Raw genomic sequence first — 23,313 nt, forward strand, 5'->3', positions numbered from 1 at the left:
GAAAACAAAATTATATCAAGACGAGATATTTTTAATTTTCTATTTATACATCAAAATGAAATATAATTTAGTACTCGTAGGATGTTAAAATACCTCAAATTGTAACAAAAAGTCCATGCAAGAATAACTTATCAATATAACCCTTTGATAGCATTATATCAAGTTTATAAATCAATCAAATAGGTATTGACCACCAAATTGTCAACAACTTTCATGCAATTTCGCTTACACCCAAGTAATTTGCATAAAAGGTTGCATTGTTTTCTGTCTTGTACTTAAAACTTTCATGTGTTATGTCAAACTTGCACATCGCTTGAAAAGTTTGGGTACACTGCCAGGAGAATCGAACCTCGACCTACCGGTTGAGAGGCGCGCACGCCACCACAGAACCATACCTGATGCATTGAATTAAAAGCTTCAGAATGCCAATAAAAGCTTTCGATGCGAGCAAATTGAAGTAGAAAAAAACACTGTTTGTATCAAATGAGATATATTTTTTTTTCGAAACGGCAATAATGAAGATTTTGATATTAAAACCATATCTGAATAAGATGATATTATCTCATTGAGATGGGTGTGAGTAATAATTTTGATATGCTCTCCTGATCGGGATGTGGGACGAAATGTCCATTATTAGAAGCGTGCCACGTACGATAAACTTTAGAAAGTTTAGAAGTTCAATGAAATGGTTTAAGGTCAAAGTTTTTCACAACAAAATGTGTGCTTGGCCATTTTCAAATTAAATCGGGTGTCAGAGGGGAAATCCGAACTTTGCTTCTACTTTGCTGAAGCACAGTTATTTTTTTGAAAATTTGTTAATTAGGTTTTTTTTGCCAACTTACACTCATTTTTGAACAATTTTATTAGTTTAAATGAAAATTATAATAAATGCACAACAAAATAAATTACAATTTTATAATTAAGCTTTTGAGTGCAATAACTCAAATACAAGAAAATTTTATTAAAGTATAAGAAAAATTGACAGATTAAATCTATGAAATATGATTTCATACATCCCGAGTTAACAAAATGTTAATACTAACTGAAATGATGTAAGATCAGCTGTCGTTTTTTGGGCGTTTATTTATATTATATTGAATTCCAATGAAATCTAGGACAAAACAGGTAGAAACAGGTGCCATGCAATTTAATATTGCTTTTTGGATATCGAATTAGATGAAGGTTGAATTTGGTACACAACTCGAACAATTTATAGGCGATTTTTATAAAATTGGCTCACGAATTTGAAGAAGTAATTTTGCTTAGCTTGGTTGACTAAATCATTGAACTTGAAATGCTGTGTAGATAAGATCATTCATCAAATATTTAAAAAAGTTTAACTTCAGCTAACATATTTAATAAAACTTCACTGAACTTACGCGTTTCGAATTCTATGATCGCTGGCGTGGCTAAGCAGACCAAGATCTACCTCGCCAATGGTTGCCACTCTGTGATTGATCGAGGCCATCAATTTAGTGAAAGGGCCATCAGAATGGTGTTTGGGATTAGAAGGTCATTCATTATGCACAAAACCAAATATAATAATAGTAAGAATATTCCTCACTCCCCAGAAACTTGAAGGACACATGAAACACGCCTCCATGTGAGGAAAGTTCTTACGAACATGAATAAATGCTATCGAGAAGACCTAAGTTGCCTTAGACTAAATTTCGAAAGCTTCTGGCGAAAACTGTTAAGCTCATTATCACCAAAGCTTTGTGTCCCGATCTGACAATTATACTAAATACAACACAAGTATATCTACTATTTTTTCATAATATCTTTTATGATAAGTAAGTTGACTTCATTAATAAATTTTATACTCAAAATATGATTTTGATTTATTGGTTCAACATGTTATGGAGTTTTCAAAAAATCAGATGCGCCTAAATGAAAAGTATTTAAAAGAGCTAGTTCTACACGAAGAATTTTTTCCGTTACCAATTTATTTATTTTAGAGAAATGCTGTTTTTTTTACCAAACGTGCTCCAGATAATAATAATAATAATAATAATAATAATAATAATAATAATAATAATAATAATAATAATAATAATAATAATAATAATAATAATAATAATAATAATAATAATAATAATAATAATAATAATAATAATAATAATAATAATAATAATAATAATAATAATAATAATAATAATAATAATAATAATAATAATAATAATAATAATAATAATAATAATAATAATAATAATAATAATAATAATAATAATAATAATAATAATAATAATAATAATAATAATAATAATAATAATAATAATAATAATAATAATAATAATAATAATAATAATAATAATAATAATAATAATAATAATAATAATAATAATAATAATAATAATAATAATAATAATAATAATAATAATAATAATAATAATAATAATAATAATAATAATAATAATAATAATAATAATAATAATAATAATAATAATAATAATAATAATAATAATAATAATAATAATAATAATAATAATAATAATAATAATAATAATAATAATAATAATAATAATAATAATAATAATAATAATAATAATAATAATAATAATAATAATAATAATAATAATAATAATAATAATAATAATAATAATAATAATAATAATAATAATAATAATAATAATAATAATAATAATAATAATAATAATAATAATAATAATAATAATAATAATAATAATAATAATAATAATAATAATAATAATAATAATAATAATAATAATAATAATAATAATAATAATAATAATAATAATAATAATAATAATAATAATAATAATAATAATAATAATAATAATAATAATAATAATAATAATAATAATAATAATAATAATAATAATAATAATAATAATAATAATAATAATAATAATAATAATAATAATAATAATAATAATAATAATAATAATAATAATAATAATAATAATAATAATAATAATAATAATAATAATAATAATAATAATAATAATAATAATAATAATAATAATAATAATAATAATAATAATAATAATAATAATAATAATAATAATAATAATAATAATAATAATAATAATAATAATAATAATAATAATAATAATAATAATAATAATAATAATAATAATAATAATAATAATAATAATAATAATAATAATAATAATAATAATAATAATAATAATAATAATAATAATAATAATAATAATAATAATAATAATAATAATAATAATAATAATAATAATAATAATAATAATAATAATAATAATAATAATAATAATAATAATAATAATAATAATAATAATAATAATAATAATAATAATAATAATAATAATAATAATAATAATAATAATAATAATAATAATAATAATAATAATAATAATAATAATAATAATAATAATAATAATAATAATAATAATAATAATAATAATAATAATAATAATAATAATAATAATAATAATAATAATAATAATAATAATAATAATAATAATAATAATAATAATAATAATAATAATAATAATAATAATAATAATAATAATAATAATAATAATAATAATAATAATAATAATAATAATAATAATAATAATAATAATAATAATAATAATAATAATAATAATAATAATAATAATAATAATAATAATAATAATAATAATAATAATAATAATAATAATAATAATAATAATAATAATAATAATAATAATAATAATAATAATAATAATAATAATAATAATAATAATAATAATAATAATAATAATAATAATAATAATAATAATAATAATAATAATAATAATAATAATAATAATAATAATAATAATAATAATAATAATAATAATAATAATAATAATAATAATAATAATAATAATAATAATAATAATAATAATAATAATAATAATAATAATAATAATAATAATAATAATAATAATAATAATAATAATAATAATAATAATAATAATAATAATAATAATAATAATAATAATAATAATAATAATAATAATAATAATAATAATAATAATAATAATAATAATAATAATAATAATAATAATAATAATAATAATAATAATAATAATAATAATAATAATAATAATAATAATAATAATAATAATAATAATAATAATAATAATAATAATAATAATAATAATAATAATAATAATAATAATAATAATAATAATAATAATAATAATAATAATAATAATAATAATAATAATAATAATAATAATAATAATAATAATAATAATAATAATAATAATAATAATAATAATAATAATAATAATAATAATAATAATAATAATAATAATAATAATAATAATAATAATAATAATAATAATAATAATAATAATAATAATAATAATAATAATAATAATAATAATAATAATAATAATAATAATAATAATAATAATAATAATAATAATAATAATAATAATAATAATAATAATAATAATAATAATAATAATAATAATAATAATAATAATAATAATAATAATAATAATAATAATAATAATAATAATAATAATAATAATAATAATAATAATAATAATAATAATAATAATAATAATAATAATAATAATAATAATAATAATAATAATAATAATAATAATAATAATAATAATAATAATAATAATAATAATAATAATAATAATAATAATAATAATAATAATAATAATAATAATAATAATAATAATAATAATAATAATAATAATAATAATAATAATAATAATAATAATAATAATAATAATAATAATAATAATAATAATAATAATAATAATAATAATAATAATAATAATAATAATAATAATAATAATAATAATAATAATAATAATAATAATAATAATAATAATAATAATAATAATAATAATAATAATAATAATAATAATAATAATAATAATAATAATAATAATAATAATAATAATAATAATAATAATAATAATAATAATAATAATAATAATAATAATAATAATAATAATAATAATAATAATAATAATAATAATAATAATAATAATAATAATAATAATAATAATAATAATAATAATAATAATAATAATAATAATAATAATAATAATAATAATAATAATAATAATAATAATAATAATAATAATAATAATAATAATAATAATAATAATAATAATAATAATAATAATAATAATAATAATAATAATAATAATAATAATAATAATAATAATAATAATAATAATAATAATAATAATAATAATAATAATAATAATAATAATAATAATAATAATAATAATAATAATAATAATAATAATAATAATAATAATAATAATAATAATAATAATAATAATAATAATAATAATAATAATAATAATAATAATAATAATAATAATAATAATAATAATAATAATAATAATAATAATAATAATAATAATAATAATAATAATAATAATAATAATAATAATAATAATAATAATAATAATAATAATAATAATAATAATAATAATAATAATAATAATAATAATAATAATAATAATAATAATAATAATAATAATAATAATAATAATAATAATAATAATAATAATAATAATAATAATAATAATAATAATAATAATAATAATAATAATAATAATAATAATAATAATAATAATAATAATAATAATAATAATAATAATAATAATAATAATAATAATAATAATAATAATAATAATAATAATAATAATAATAATAATAATAATAATAATAATAATAATAATAATAATAATAATAATAATAATAATAATAATAATAATAATAATAATAATAATAATAATAATAATAATAATAATAATAATAATAATAATAATAATAATAATAATAATAATAATAATAATAATAATAATAATAATAATAATAATAATAATAATAATAATAATAATAATAATAATAATAATAATAATAATAATAATAATAATAATAATAATAATAATAATAATAATAATAATAATAATAATAATAATAATAATAATAATAATAATAATAATAATAATAATAATAATAATAATAATAATAATAATAATAATAATAATAATAATAATAATAATAATAATAATAATAATAATAATAATAATAATAATAATAATAATAATAATAATAATAATAATAATAATAATAATAATAATAATAATAATAATAATAATAATAATAATAATAATAATAATAATAATAATAATAATAATAATAATAATAATAATAATAATAATAATAATAATAATAATAATAATAATAATAATAATAATAATAATAATAATAATAATAATAATAATAATAATAATAATAATAATAATAATAATAATAATAATAATAATAATAATAATAATAATAATAATAATAATAATAATAATAATAATAATAATAATAATAATAATAATAATAATAATAATAATAATAATAATAATAATAATAATAATAATAATAATAATAATAATAATAATAATAATAATAATAATAATAATAATAATAATAATAATAATAATAATAATAATAATAATAATAATAATAATAATAATAATAATAATAATAATAATAATAATAATAATAATAATAATAATAATAATAATAATAATAATAATAATAATAATAATAATAATAATAATAATAATAATAATAATAATAATAATAATAATAATAATAATAATAATAATAATAATAATAATAATAATAATAATAATAATAATAATAATAATAATAATAATAATAATAATAATAATAATAATAATAATAATAATAATAATAATAATAATAATAATAATAATAATAATAATAATAATAATAATAATAATAATAATAATAATAATAATAATAATAATAATAATAATAATAATAATAATAATAATAATAATAATAATAATAATAATAATAATAATAATAATAATAATAATAATAATAATAATAATAATAATAATAATAATAATAATAATAATAATAATAATAATAATAATAATAATAATAATAATAATAATAATAATAATAATAATAATAATAATAATAATAATAATAATAATAATAATAATAATAATAATAATAATAATAATAATAATAATAATAATAATAATAATAATAATAATAATAATAATAATAATAATAATAATAATAATAATAATAATAATAATAATAATAATAATAATAATAATAATAATAATAATAATAATAATAATAATAATAATAATAATAATAATAATAATAATAATAATAATAATAATAATAATAATAATAATAATAATAATAATAATAATAATAATAATAATAATAATAATAATAATAATAATAATAATAATAATAATAATAATAATAATAATAATAATAATAATAATAATAATAATAATAATAATAATAATAATAATAATAATAATAATAATAATAATAATAATAATAATAATAATAATAATAATAATAATAATAATAATAATAATAATAATAATAATAATAATAATAATAATAATAATAATAATAATAATAATAATAATAATAATAATAATAATAATAATAATAATAATAATAATAATAATAATAATAATAATAATAATAATAATAATAATAATAATAATAATAATAATAATAATAATAATAATAATAATAATAATAATAATAATAATAATAATAATAATAATAATAATAATAATAATAATAATAATAATAATAATAATAATAATAATAATAATAATAATAATAATAATAATAATAATAATAATAATAATAATAATAATAATAATAATAATAATAATAATAATAATAATAATAATAATAATAATAATAATAATAATAATAATAATAATAATAATAATAATAATAATAATAATAATAATAATAATAATAATAATAATAATAATAATAATAATAATAATAATAATAATAATAATAATAATAATAATAATAATAATAATAATAATAATAATAATAATAATAATAATAATAATAATAATAATAATAATAATAATAATAATAATAATAATAATAATAATAATAATAATAATAATAATAATAATAATAATAATAATAATAATAATAATAATAATAATAATAATAATAATAATAATAATAATAATAATAATAATAATAATAATAATAATAATAATAATAATAATAATAATAATAATAATAATAATAATAATAATAATAATAATAATAATAATAATAATAATAATAATAATAATAATAATAATAATAATAATAATAATAATAATAATAATAATAATAATAATAATAATAATAATAATAATAATAATAATAATAATAATAATAATAATAATAATAATAATAATAATAATAATAATAATAATAATAATAATAATAATAATAATAATAATAATAATAATAATAATAATAATAATAATAATAATAATAATAATAATAATAATAATAATAATAATAATAATAATAATAATAATAATAATAATAATAATAATAATAATAATAATAATAATAATAATAATAATAATAATAATAATAATAATAATAATAATAATAATAATAATAATAATAATAATAATAATAATAATAATAATAATAATAATAATAATAATAATAATAATAATAATAATAATAATAATAATAATAATAATAATAATAATAATAATAATAATAATAATAATAATAATAATAATAATAATAATAATAATAATAATAATAATAATAATAATAATAATAATAATAATAATAATAATAATAATAATAATAATAATAATAATAATAATAATAATAATAATAATAATAATAATAATAATAATAATAATAATAATAATAATAATAATAATAATAATAATAATAATAATAATAATAATAATAATAATAATAATAATAATAATAATAATAATAATAATAATAATAATAATAATAATAATAATAATAATAATAATAATAATAATAATAATAATAATAATAATAATAATAATAATAATAATAATAATAATAATAATAATAATAATAATAATAATAATAATAATAATAATAATAATAATAATAATAATAATAATAATAATAATAATAATAATAATAATAATAATAATAATAATAATAATAATAATAATAATAATAATAATAATAATAATAATAATAATAATAATAATAATAATAATAATAATAATAATAATAATAATAATAATAATAATAATAATAATAATAATAATAATAATAATAATAATAATAATAATAATAATAATAATAATAATAATAATAATAATAATAATAATAATAATAATAATAATAATAATAATAATAATAATAATAATAATAATAATAATAATAATAATAATAATAATAATAATAATAATAATAATAATAATAATAATAATAATAATAATAATAATAATAATAATAATAATAATAATAATAATAATAATAATAATAATAATAATAATAATAATAATAATAATAATAATAATAATAATAATAATAATAATAATAATAATAATAATAATAATAATAATAATAATAATAATAATAATAATAATAATAATAATAATAATAATAATAATAATAATAATAATAATAATAATAATAATAATAATAATAATAATAATAATAATAATAATAATAATAATAATAATAATAATAATAATAATAATAATAATAATAATAATAATAATAATAATAATAATAATAATAATAATAATAATAATAATAATAATAATAATAATAATAATAATAATAATAATAATAATAATAATAATAATAATAATAATAATAATAATAATAATAATAATAATAATAATAATAATAATAATAATAATAATAATAATAATAATAATAATAATAATAATAATAATAATAATAATAATAATAATAATAATAATAATAATAATAATAATAATAATAATAATAATAATAATAATAATAATAATAATAATAATAATAATAATAATAATAATAATAATAATAATAATAATAATAATAATAATAATAATAATAATAATAATAATAATAATAATAATAATAATAATAATAATAATAATAATAATAATAATAATAATAATAATAATAATAATAATAATAATAATAATAATAATAATAATAATAATAATAATAATAATAATAATAATAATAATAATAATAATAATAATAATAATAATAATAATAATAATAATAATAATAATAATAATAATAATAATAATAATAATAATAATAATAATAATAATAATAATAATAATAATAATAATAATAATAATAATAATAATAATAATAATAATAATAATAATAATAATAATAATAATAATAATAATAATAATAATAATAATAATAATAATAATAATAATAATAATAATAATAATAATAATAATAATAATAATAATAATAATAATAATAATAATAATAATAATAATAATAATAATAATAATAATAATAATAATAATAATAATAATAATAATAATAATAATAATAATAATAATAATAATAATAATAATAATAATAATAATAATAATAATAATAATAATAATAATAATAATAATAATAATAATAATAATAATAATAATAATAATAATAATAATAATAATAATAATAATAATAATAATAATAATAATAATAATAATAATAATAATAATAATAATAATAATAATAATAATAATAATAATAATAATAATAATAATAATAATAATAATAATAATAATAATAATAATAATAATAATAATAATAATAATAATAATAATAATAATAATAATAATAATAATAATAATAATAATAATAATAATAATAATAATAATAATAATAATAATAATAATAATAATAATAATAATAATAATAATAATAATAATAATAATAATAATAATAATAATAATAATAATAATAATAATAATAATAATAATAATAATAATAATAATAATAATAATAATAATAATAATAATAATAATAATAATAATAATAATAATAATAATAATAATAATAATAATAATAATAATAATAATAATAATAATAATAATAATAATAATAATAATAATAATAATAATAATAATAATAATAATAATAATAATAATAATAATAATAATAATAATAATAATAATAATAATAATAATAATAATAATAATAATAATAATAATAATAATAATAATAATAATAATAATAATAATAATAATAATAATAATAATAATAATAATAATAATAATAATAATAATAATAATAATAATAATAATAATAATAATAATAATAATAATAATAATAATAATAATAATAATAATAATAATAATAATAATAATAATAATAATAATAATAATAATAATAATAATAATAATAATAATAATAATAATAATAATAATAATAATAATAATAATAATAATAATAATAATAATAATAATAATAATAATAATAATAATAATAATAATAATAATAATAATAATAATAATAATAATAATAATAATAATAATAATAATAATAATAATAATAATAATAATAATAATAATAATAATAATAATAATAATAATAATAATAATAATAATAATAATAATAATAATAATAATAATAATAATAATAATAATAATAATAATAATAATAATAATAATAATAATAATAATAATAATAATAATAATAATAATAATAATAATAATAATAATAATAATAATAATAATAATAATAATAATAATAATAATAATAATAATAATAATAATAATAATAATAATAATAATAATAATAATAATAATAATAATAATAATAATAATAATAATAATAATAATAATAATAATAATAATAATAATAATAATAATAATAATAATAATAATAATAATAATAATAATAATAATAATAATAATAATAATAATAATAATAATAATAATAATAATAATAATAATAATAATAATAATAATAATAATAATAATAATAATAATAATAATAATAATAATAATAATAATAATAATAATAATAATAATAATAATAATAATAATAATAATAATAATAATAATAATAATAATAATAATAATAATAATAATAATAATAATAATAATAATAATAATAATAATAATAATAATAATAATAATAATAATAATAATAATAATAATAATAATAATAATAATAATAATAATAATAATAATAATAATAATAATAATAATAATAATAATAATAATAATAATAATAATAATAATAATAATAATAATAATAATAATAATAATAATAATAATAATAATAATAATAATAATAATAATAATAATAATAATAATAATAATAATAATAATAATAATAATAATAATAATAATAATAATAATAATAATAATAATAATAATAATAATAATAATAATAATAATAATAATAATAATAATAATAATAATAATAATAATAATAATAATAATAATAATAATAATAATAATAATAATAATAATAATAATAATAATAATAATAATAATAATAATAATAATAATAATAATAATAATAATAATAATAATAATAATAATAATAATAATAATAATAATAATAATAATAATAATAATAATAATAATAATAATAATAATAATAATAATAATAATAATAATAATAATAATAATAATAATAATAATAATAATAATAATAATAATAATAATAATAATAATAATAATAATAATAATAATAATAATAATAATAATAATAATAATAATAATAATAATAATAATAATAATAATAATAATAATAATAATAATAATAATAATAATAATAATAATAATAATAATAATAATAATAATAATAATAATAATAATAATAATAATAATAATAATAATAATAATAATAATAATAATAATAATAATAATAATAATAATAATAATAATAATAATAATAATAATAATAATAATAATAATAATAATAATAATAATAATAATAATAATAATAATAATAATAATAATAATAATAATAATAATAATAATAATAATAATAATAATAATAATAATAATAATAATAATAATAATAATAATAATAATAATAATAATAATAATAATAATAATAATAATAATAATAATAATAATAATAATAATAATAATAATAATAATAATAATAATAATAATAATAATAATAATAATAATGATGTGGTCATCAATATATCTCAAATAATTTTTTTTACAATTCGTTTATTTGAAACGGCTCAAACAATTTAGTCGGAGCCGGGAGACTATAATTTTATTTAACATAGCTTTTTTCACATAGCTTTTTTCACAATGTTGTCCATTTTTCCTTTTTAAGGATTCAAGTATTGAGTTCATCGTTCATTATTCAAAACTACGATAGACAAAAAAGAAAAAGGAAAAAGAAGAAAGGGATACTTAAACGCGGAGATCGATAGAATCTCAAATCATATTGTAGAGTAGATTTTAAGATCAATTTACTAGGTAAATTGTTGCCTTCATATGATTTCTTTTATGAAATATTCAGTATTGTCCAAAAATTGAAATTTCCATCAATGATTGTTCCAATTCAAATGACATTAAAATCTCAAATTGTAGATTTATTAGCATACTCCGTCAGTCGGGACCTTTTTTGCATTCGTTAGAAAACAACACAAACCATAGCAACATACTTTGCTACACGAAGAAAAGTTGGAGTAGGCTGAAATTCCTATGTTGAAAATAAAACATAAACAGAATTTTCTGCGTGGTCATAGAAATGCAAGTTCAAACACGAACTTTTGTAGTTAAGACGCGAACCTACGGTTGATGGAAAGAATGTTCAGAGTTTCCTCAGTACCTCAATGCTTGAAATTTCCTTCTAGTAAGAACTTTCTCCAGGAGGTGGTGCTGATATACATGTCTTTGCTGAAGTATATGAAGCCTGCTGAGAGTTACCAATGTTGATTATATTATGTTTGACAAAACTCAAGCTCTTCATTTGAAGTAAATCAAAAACGGCGCCGGCCACGTCCTTGTAGTCAATGAGGGATCGTGAATGGATGTTAGTAGGATATTTTCAAGATTCAATCATCAATGTTTTGTCACTATATATTCCAAAGACTAGTTTTGAAAAAAATCAGAAACAAAGGTAGGTCATTACCACCGAATATGGAAACCGTCTATACGTCTGCGAATCTATGTATATTCAAATATACAAGGAAAGGGTTTTGCTAGTAGGGGAGAGGTAATGTATTTTCAAAAACGACTTTCAAGGGTAAAAATATTCCTATCAAACTCCAATGAATTTTAATAAGGAGATATTAAATGTATTAAAGTTTTCTTAATGAATGAAGTGATTCTCCTTTTTTGTTATATTTTACTATATCAATTTGTTATGAAGGTTTATGATAATTGAATAAGATCGTTTTTGGAAAACTTCACCGTTATCTAACTGTTTGCCTCATGTAAACGATAATTCCAATTCCTCAACTAAGCTCAATACTGTTGTTTCTGTTAAATGATTCACTTTTTGGTTAATTTGTTATACTTTATCTTAGTATGACAAGAATTCCAACCCAGAAATGGGTAGTTAAAATTTTCCTATTCGATGTTCATGGTAAAAATGTTTTTAGACCAATTGGCAGTTAATATTCTTTATGTTTCTGTTATCAAAACGGGAAAGTCTTTTGTTGAAATACTCATTCATCGTATTGATAAAATTAAAATAAATAAAAATCCCCCCGTCATCCAGAAAAAGAGAAAAGTTTGGAATCCTTAACGGAAGTCTTCTTGTTGTGGTCTATTTTGATCCTAAATCTTGAATACTAATCTTCATTGGACAATGTTTTTCATGTTGTCCCTTTCGTAAATTTGTTACTGTAAAAGTCTAGTACGATATTTTTGAGAACTGTCTCTCTTTTTGAAAAAAAAGTTTATGATAACCGTTTTCAAAACTAGACTCAAATTGACGATTTAATACCTAAAAAAAATCCGAAGATCCAAAATAAAAAAGTCAATCTAAAATAAAAAATATTCGGAGATTTTAAAATATTCTTGTTTATTTTAAACCTAAAAAATTTTATACGTTTTCAACCACACCGAATGTTGATGTTCCAACCAAGGAAGCTTGTCAAGACGTGGTGAATTTTCATATTTCCCAAACCCTAAATGATTAAACCTCCTAGTTTCCAGTTTTCCAAGGTTATATTTAAAACGATTCAAATTTCTTATTATAAAGTATAAAATTATTATAAAATCCACTTTTTCAATCTCTAATTTAAAATTTTAAGGTAAAAAAAATACCTTCTTATAATCAATTTTTAATGCTCTTGAAATAATCAATTTTCAAATGCTCTTGATATGCCAAACCTCAAATTTTGGTTCACGAGTTTGAAGCAGTATGCGATGAAGTTAAGAACGTACAGATAAATTTCAACATTTATTACGATTTATTAAGTTAAGGATACCCATTCTTTCTACCACATTAAACCAAACCGCCATTCAATTCTTGGTGATTTTTTAAAAATTAAAAAATAGATAAAAATAGTACCAATCTGAAAAAAATCCAGGCATTATTCCAAAACACACAAGAGGAAAGACAAAGAAAATCAATTGAAATTTAAGTGTTTAAATGTTGAAGTACAGCAGCGTTCAAATTGTATCTAAGGCTTGAAAGAAGCTTGATCTTCTTTTTCAAATTAAATCTTAAAAATCGTTTTTGAATGCGAAATCACTGACCATACTGACTGGACACTCGATTTTGCTTTTTGGATAATTTTACCAACATTACGCAATATCGATTCCAGAGTGCGCATCGATCGATTTGAAGAAATGCTATCCCAGTATGAAAGTGCCGCCCAACTTTCGAAAAAAATAGGCAATAGACGATAAAATCCGGCTAAACATGTACATTTTTCCTACAAAGCATTTGTATCGGAAAAATGGTAGGTTCGCCACCTGCCGTCGGTATTGCGAAGCTGCTAAATTTGACGGAAAAAAGTAGCCAGAAAATGATAGAATTTTTGTTCTAATTGTCCTGTCAGTATGATCAGTGGCGAAATTTTAAGCTTGTCAAAGAGGAATATAAGTTTTTATTTGATTTAGTACCTAAATATTGTTAATGAACTCGGGAAAAATCCGGGAAATTTTAAATAATATCTGAGCACGGTGGCCAGATTTGACTTGCCTTGATTTCATGATTGAATTTATCGGCAAGCCCAGATATATCCAATAAATATTGAAAAAAAGATAATCAAAGTATAATACTTATCAGAATTCTCTAGTACGATCTTCAGTGAAAAATACACGGATACACCCAAGATGTCTTTGGTGATTGTGTTGTGTTGCTTTTCCAACATGACTTTTGGATATTTTATGAATTATCCAACATCCTATTATGTGTTGTGAGCCTACTTGGTTGAATAATTCTACTGAATCAAAGCAATCGAAAGATTCCCTTTAATTCAAACACGGGATCAGAAAAGTTCAGATAGCAGTATTTCGATCTTTCGATTACTTTGATTAAGTATCCAACATCATTTGAAAAATTTTACAAGCCTGTACAATCAAAAATAAATACTGGGCTTATTTGGCCTATTCGGCTGAAAACTTAGCTCGAGTAATCGATGAGTCGAATTTTTTTGGGTTGTTGACTAACGGATAAGTATATCTCTACAAAATACACTTTGCTCATATTTTATAAAACATCATCAATAACTCACAAAATTTTTAAGATCAGGTTGGTGCTCTTGTATGGTTGATTTTTTTCGTTTCCCGTGAAATTAAGTAAATTTATAATTTTGATTGTTTCCTTCAAAATGATTTTTTTTTATTGTCATATGATTTAATTGAATTCCAGAAAACTTTAACCTTATGTATCGCAGCTCAACGATATCCCTGCTAGGAACATACTACGATATTCGTTTAAAAATCCCAGCTGACTGGTTTCTGAGTGGATGTCAAGTGTAAATTTAGATATCCTCACCATTCCCTCATTGGTTAAAAAAAAAATGAAACCTGAAATGAACTGCTGCTGCTCGTAGGTAGTCTTACAAATTGATTGATGTTTTGCGAGCCAACTTTGCGGATGGAGAGTTGAGTGAACCACACTTCGTCGAGTCGACGATTTTAGGAGGACTTCTTTCGTGTTAGGAGGTTGACTTGAAACATCTACCCAGTGAAGCTGGTTTGGTCACTTCACTTTCAATATGATTATTGCAATCGGTTTTGGGTGTTTAGAGCCTTGTTATTATGTTATTTACCGGCGAATAAAATTTGCTGATAGACACATACGGAGGAAGGTTGGAAGAATGTCTGCAACATCTTGTTCGGATCCCCCCACTCAATCGAATAGTTAGCGGTAGTTGTTAAAGGTCGTTCGAGCCGCCGTTTTTGGGTCAGTGTTCTCAGGTCAGGTTCTCGCCAGTTACAACTTTACGACTGATATTTCATGGCTTGTCACACCGCCAATAGCAAACCAATAACCGGAGGAAATTGGCAAATATATTCCGTTTGAATGCTATCGGTGTCTTTTAATCTTTCGGGGCTTCGGTGTCAATCGGTGAATGAAAATATTGCAATCATTCGTACATATGAGAAGTTGCCAATGGAAAGCACGTTGTTCGACCTCTCTTAGTTCATTGTTTCGTCACCGATCAATGGGTTTTGTTTTGTTTCCGTATTTGAGTTTCGAGTTTGGGAGGTGGAGATTTAGCAGCTACTTAGTCCCGATTTTGCTTTCCATACAAGGAATGGTTATCAAATTTGCAAATTATATCATAAGCCATACGCACAAAAAAAAATTGGCACATTGCTTTCCAGGTCATTGTTTCCTTTGCGTGAACCCTTTTTAAACGTCATTTTTGCAAAACTTGTTTGATGGAAACCTGTTTAATTAATCGCGCTGTGCACCATTTCCTTTGAAATCCGCTGCTCTAATCGAATCCTTTCACATAAGGAGAGTTTTGCGCAACATGCTAATGGCATTATAAGATTTGGTAATCGACTAATGTTGTAAATAAGGGTATTGAGCAGGCAAAAGCAAATGCAATGGAAAGTAAAAGGCTTATCTAATGAGCTCAACTTTGAATGAGATTTTGTTTCATTGGCACGTGTTGAGTGTTGAATTTAACTATGTATCTTTTTTAATTTAAAACATTTTAAGTTTAAGGTAGGCTATTAAGCCTACTCCCATTCTGATACCTGAGATCTCACAAAAAGCTTCGCCTTTGAGTATTTTATGAGCTCAGAAGGTTCTATGAAGCAACCGCAACGCTTGGCTGACCCCATGCTCAGACTGCAAGAAGCGTTCACCTGAATCTATCTCTAGAACACGTGCTGCCTTTTCAATGAAGGTACGTACCATAAATTGACCCATAACTGTGCGGCAAATCGGGATATAAACAATGTCTAAAGGTTGTTGGTATATTGTGAATCATGTAAATGCTTTTAAATTCGATTTTATACATTTTAATACGTGCGTGAACGAACATAAATATGGTACAGTTTCTAAAGCTTTGAAAACCATCGAGGTTTATTACCTTACCAGTCTTTATTTTAGGCCCCCAGACTCTAAAACGGTTTAATATATCTTGGCAAATTGTTGTTTTTATTTCAAGCATCACGATTACATAAATCGATTTCCAAATCAGTTTTTGATTATTGATTTGAATTCTCTTATATCGTTTTAGAATACAAATCGTCTTTTGAAGATATTTTTTTTAAATACATATGTAAGTAGTATGTAAGTATTTTTAAATATTAAAGATGCGTAACACGTAAGACAATCTGCTCATCAAAACCAGTGCACAGGGGTGCAGAACATCAATCTAGCTGTACTAAATAAATAGCACTCAGAGATGAAGTGCAGATGAACATTTGGTGTCTTGAGCAACATTGTTCAGTTTTACAAAGAGTATCGTCAACTGGGGCAACATGCAACACTTTTCAACTTCAATGGCTTCTAAAATCTTAATGCTTACAGATAATCATACCTCTTGTACATCAAAAGTTTTAAGGTTGATGGGACACCAATCTGATGTAGTCAGAAAAAATTATTGATTTAACCAGTTATTTTTAGTTTTACAAAATATTCTATTATCTTAAATCATGTAAATAAATCTTAGGATGGATGAAATTTTAAGGTTAACAAACGCATAATGCAAAACAACCATATACCGGCATATGGAAACGAGATTTATGAGATTTAGTATTTAGTTCTGATTTGCATATTGCCCCAGTCAACTTACTGAATTATAAAAATATTTATTTAAAAAAAATTGGTGATTGTAGGAATAATTTGCATACACCAATAGTGTTGGTATTGGATAATGAAAGCAATCAAAAGTTTCTAGGTGCCAATCCGTCATACGAGGTAAAGTTTTTTACGGCATCGAAAAATGTAAAAATTTTTACATCTATTGCTCGATTTTTTAATTTTTTTATTAGAATCAAAAACTTTAAAAAACTCTTTCACGATGTTGAAAACTATTTATTCGATGGATTCAGATTTAATATTTTAAAATTGTAAAAACTTTTTCCATGAAATACTAAGCTTCTTCTAATGTGAACAAAAAATGAAGCTTAAGAATAGGGAAAATAAAAAATTAAATTTCAAGTCCAAATTTCTTGGATGATTTAATATGCATATAAACTCTTCTTCAATACAAGTTTCCATACAAAATTGAAACGCGTTGCGCAAATTCTGGAGACAACCAAACCATCTCAAATTTCACATTGATGCTTGGTGACCCAAAAAGCATCAAATAAACGTTTGCAGCGGTCTACTGTGCTGTGTAAGGGAGTGTTTAATCATTAGGAAACTAAAATTTCACAACTTTGTGTGGTTTTTGAAGCCTCAAGGATAAAAACAAATTGCACTATTTTGCATAGCGAACATAACATTTGAACTATGACTTCCCGAGTTCTACAAAGAAATTTTCATTAGTAATGGGAATTTACTATAGTTCCCTATAAGCGTTAAAAAATAAGTGTTAATAAACGTGTCAGAAAATTAGCTCGCTTCCGGTGGAATTAAGCCATAAATAGTTCAAGACCAAAGTCATTTTATTTCAAGACGTTTCCAAATTGATGCTTATTTTGACTTGTAAATTTCAGTTAGCAATTCAATAGTTCATCTGTATTGAAACTCTAATCTTAACATTGAAAGTGAAACCAATCGAGTTCTGAATTTTAAGCCAACCATAATAATTTCAAAATTCATTTATCGAATATTAATTTTACATGTCAACAAATTGATAGCGATGTGACATGCGTTTAATACTAACGATAGTCAATTTTTTTTAATCTCTGTAGTCATCAAAAAACGCCATTAAAAATTTTCTGCGTATTATAAGTATCCTTTCAAGAAATGAATTTTAGCTTGGTAAGGCCACAAATTCACATTTTTCATAGGTGAAAAAAATAGGAGTTAATTTTCATTGAATTGGGTGCCCTGAATCTGCAATAACTTTCATTTCTATCAGCTTTTGATTTTTGAAATCACTTTTTAAAATATGTAAAAATCATTGACGAAAATTCGGAACTTTTTTTGATAAAACACTACAAAAAATTTTAAAATAGGGAGGTTTTTTTTTCTTTCATGTAGATTTGTTAGTTCATCCGTTATCAATTATTGCTTCCATTCAACATTGATTAATTTTTAATCTTATAAACTCTATATAATCAAAACTAAAAATGAAATGCTGTATTCTTTAGTTATCAATGAAATTCTATAATAATTTTTTTTTGAAAATATAAAATGTTTTTATTGAAAACTCATCTTTTTGATTTTTATCATTTATTCGTATTTTAAAAAAAAATTACCGAATTTATAGCATAGTTTTTTAAATTTTTAAAATAAATTGATCGCATGTCTCAATCTATTTTCATTTGGAAAATCATTTTATAATAATTTAGTCTTTGTTGATTCTGGATTTTTGTTTATGGAAATATTTTGCGGCTTTATCGGTGAGGGTTAAAGAGTTGAAAATGAAAGAGAAAGATGATCAGAAGGAAATTCTAAGGTGGTGAAAAGAGCGGAAAGCATTCGCTATTAGGTACTACCTACATCTTCAATACAATTTATTGGTGACAAAGAATTTAGTATGTGATCAAGCTTCTATTCCTTATGCTCTTTGCTCTTTTCATCACCTTAGAACTTTCCTCTAATCTTCTATCCGCCTTTCATTTTCAAATCATTAACCCTCACCGATTATTTATAAAACGAACTCATGGTGATTTCTCTTCTTAAAGTAAATAACTTTTGTTTACTGAAAACATGATTCTGTTTAAATTTTGAAAAGAAGAACACAGTTCTTTTTTTTCCTCTTTCCTTGTCAGGATCCAACATCTTAATTACAAGCGAAAATATATTTGGAGCTTGGAATTTTAAACTACATATACAGTTGCGTTCAAAAAAGAATGAAATCGCGTGAAGCTGCGCACCCACTTCCAACTTTGACAAGCTGCCATTTCTCTCTCGGTTGATATTTTTTCATGAAAACTTCACACAATCTAGTTCAACTATCCAACTAACACTCTGCGAAATTTTAAGTCTTTACAATAACGGGAAACAAAGATAGAGCTATTTCCGTAAAAAAGAGAAATTTGGAGTTGCTTCACTAAACTTGCTGTATCTTCCACAATTTTCATTGAAAATCCTTGAAATTTGGTCCAAAGATGTAAAAACATATGATCTAATACTAGGCCAAGTTTCGTCAAAATCGATGAACGTGATCAAAAATGGTGCCGGGTAGAAAATCAGGTTAATTATCGCCCAGCAGACGATTTCATTCTTTTTTGGACGGATGTTTGTATGGAAAACATAGTAATCCATGTATTCTTGGTTTTTCCTTTCACAAAATCAAAATTTATTACAAAGAAGGTTGTAAATTGATAGAAACTTCATTCCTGCTTTGTTTAGAAATAGAAATTGTTCCAACAGAGCTGGTATTGAAACACAAATGCGAATTTAATACTCGCTATAATTGTATATCAAATTTGTTTATCGGAATAATTAGCAGGTCATTTCTGAATCTCTGTTCTTCTTATTTCGAACTCTGTTGAAACATTTTCTCTTCCGAAACAAAGCACGAATGAAGTTTCTATCAATTCACAAGATTTTTTGTGATAACATTTTGATTTTGTTAAAGAAAAACCAAGAATACATGGATTACGATGTTTTCCATACAAATATTGATTGTATCCCATTTACCCGAAAACCATTGCCCAGAATGATTTTTTCCCAGAATGACAAATACCCGAAATCAAACCCCAGAATGAACCATTTCCCAGAAAAAAATTCCCCAGAATGCATCATTTACCAGAATTTTTTTTCCCAGAATGGACCATTTCCCAGAATTTTTTTACCCAGAATGGAACATTTACCAGAATGGCACAAATCCCAGATTTTTTCCCCTAGTATTTTAATTTGTTTTTTTTTTTTAATGAATTCTTGTATATTTCATATGATTCGAAATTAATTTTTTCAAAATGATTTTTCAAATGAAACTACGACTTTGAAATTTTCCAACTAAATTTATTTTAGAACCAATATTGTGCTTTGTTTATGGTTTGGGTACTTCAATTGATTCAATGCTTACCATGGTCCTTTAAAAAACCGTTTTGGTATCCGACTCCTCACGCTGCGCGTTCGAACTTGAAAGACGTTTTGTCCTTCACGCTGTCGCGTGGCGGACGGGGCTAAGGGATCACCCCTAGCTTTCACGCAGACCTAGGAAGCCCCGGCAGACCTAGACCAATGTCTTAGGGCCGCCGCTTCCGACGGCGGGTCGGCGGCCTCCTCGGATTTGGGAGCTTCGGCGGCTTTGTGCCGCCTCAGCCCCTTCATCCTCGTTGGTTGCGGCTTTGCCGCAAAAGAATAAAGTTACGAAACCCCATTTTTTGTAACAATTCCTTTTTTTTAAAAATAATTTCTAGTAAGGATAAACGTTTTCAATTTTCTGGGAAATGGTTCTTCGGGCGAAAAAATTTCTGGTACATGGTTCATTCTGGTGAAAAAATTTCTGGGAAATGGTACATTCTGGCGAAAATTTTTCTGGGGAATGGTTCGTATGGGGAAAAAAATTCTGGGGAATGGTTCTTTCTGGCGATTGGAATTCTGGGGATTTTTCATTCTGGGCAATGGTTTTCGGGTAAATGGAGTACAACCACAAATATTCGTCCAAAAAAGAATGAAATCGTCTGCTGGGCGATAATGAACCTAATTTTCTACCCGGCACCATTTTTGATCACGTTCATCGATTATGACGGAACTTGGCCTAGTATTAGATCATATGTTTTTACATCTTTGGACCAAATTTCAAGGATTTTCAATGAAAATTGTGGAAGATACAGCAAGTTTAGTGAAGCAACTCCAAATTTCTCTTTTTTACGGAAATAGCTCTATCTTTGTTTCCCGTTATTGTAAAGACTTAAAATTTCGCAGAGTGTTAGTTGGATAGTTGAACTAGATTGTGTGAAGTTTTCATGAAAAAATATCAACCGAGAGAGAAATGGCAGCTTGTCAAAGTTGGAAGTGGGTGCGCAGCTTCACGTGATTTCATTCTTTTTTGAAGGCAACTGTAACTAC

The 23,313-nt window shown here is 17.4% G+C and overlaps 1 protein-coding gene across 1 annotated transcript; it reads left to right on the plus strand.

Moving 5' to 3' along the window:
* Window positions 1–2,870: 2,870 nt before the first annotated feature.
* Window positions 2,871–3,383, plus strand: LOC129743431 (myb-like protein D; the record flags this gene model as incomplete). Its single annotated transcript, XM_055735465.1, has 1 exon — window positions 2,871–3,383. A coding segment is annotated over one exon (513 nt), but the record flags the coding sequence as incomplete, so codon positions are not given.
* Window positions 3,384–23,313: the final 19,930 nt, after the last annotated feature.

The sequence above is a fragment of the Uranotaenia lowii genome, chromosome 2 (genome assembly GCF_029784155.1).
Source record: "Uranotaenia lowii strain MFRU-FL chromosome 2, ASM2978415v1, whole genome shotgun sequence".
In the NCBI taxonomy this organism is placed as follows: Eukaryota; Metazoa; Arthropoda; class Insecta; order Diptera; family Culicidae; genus Uranotaenia; species Uranotaenia lowii.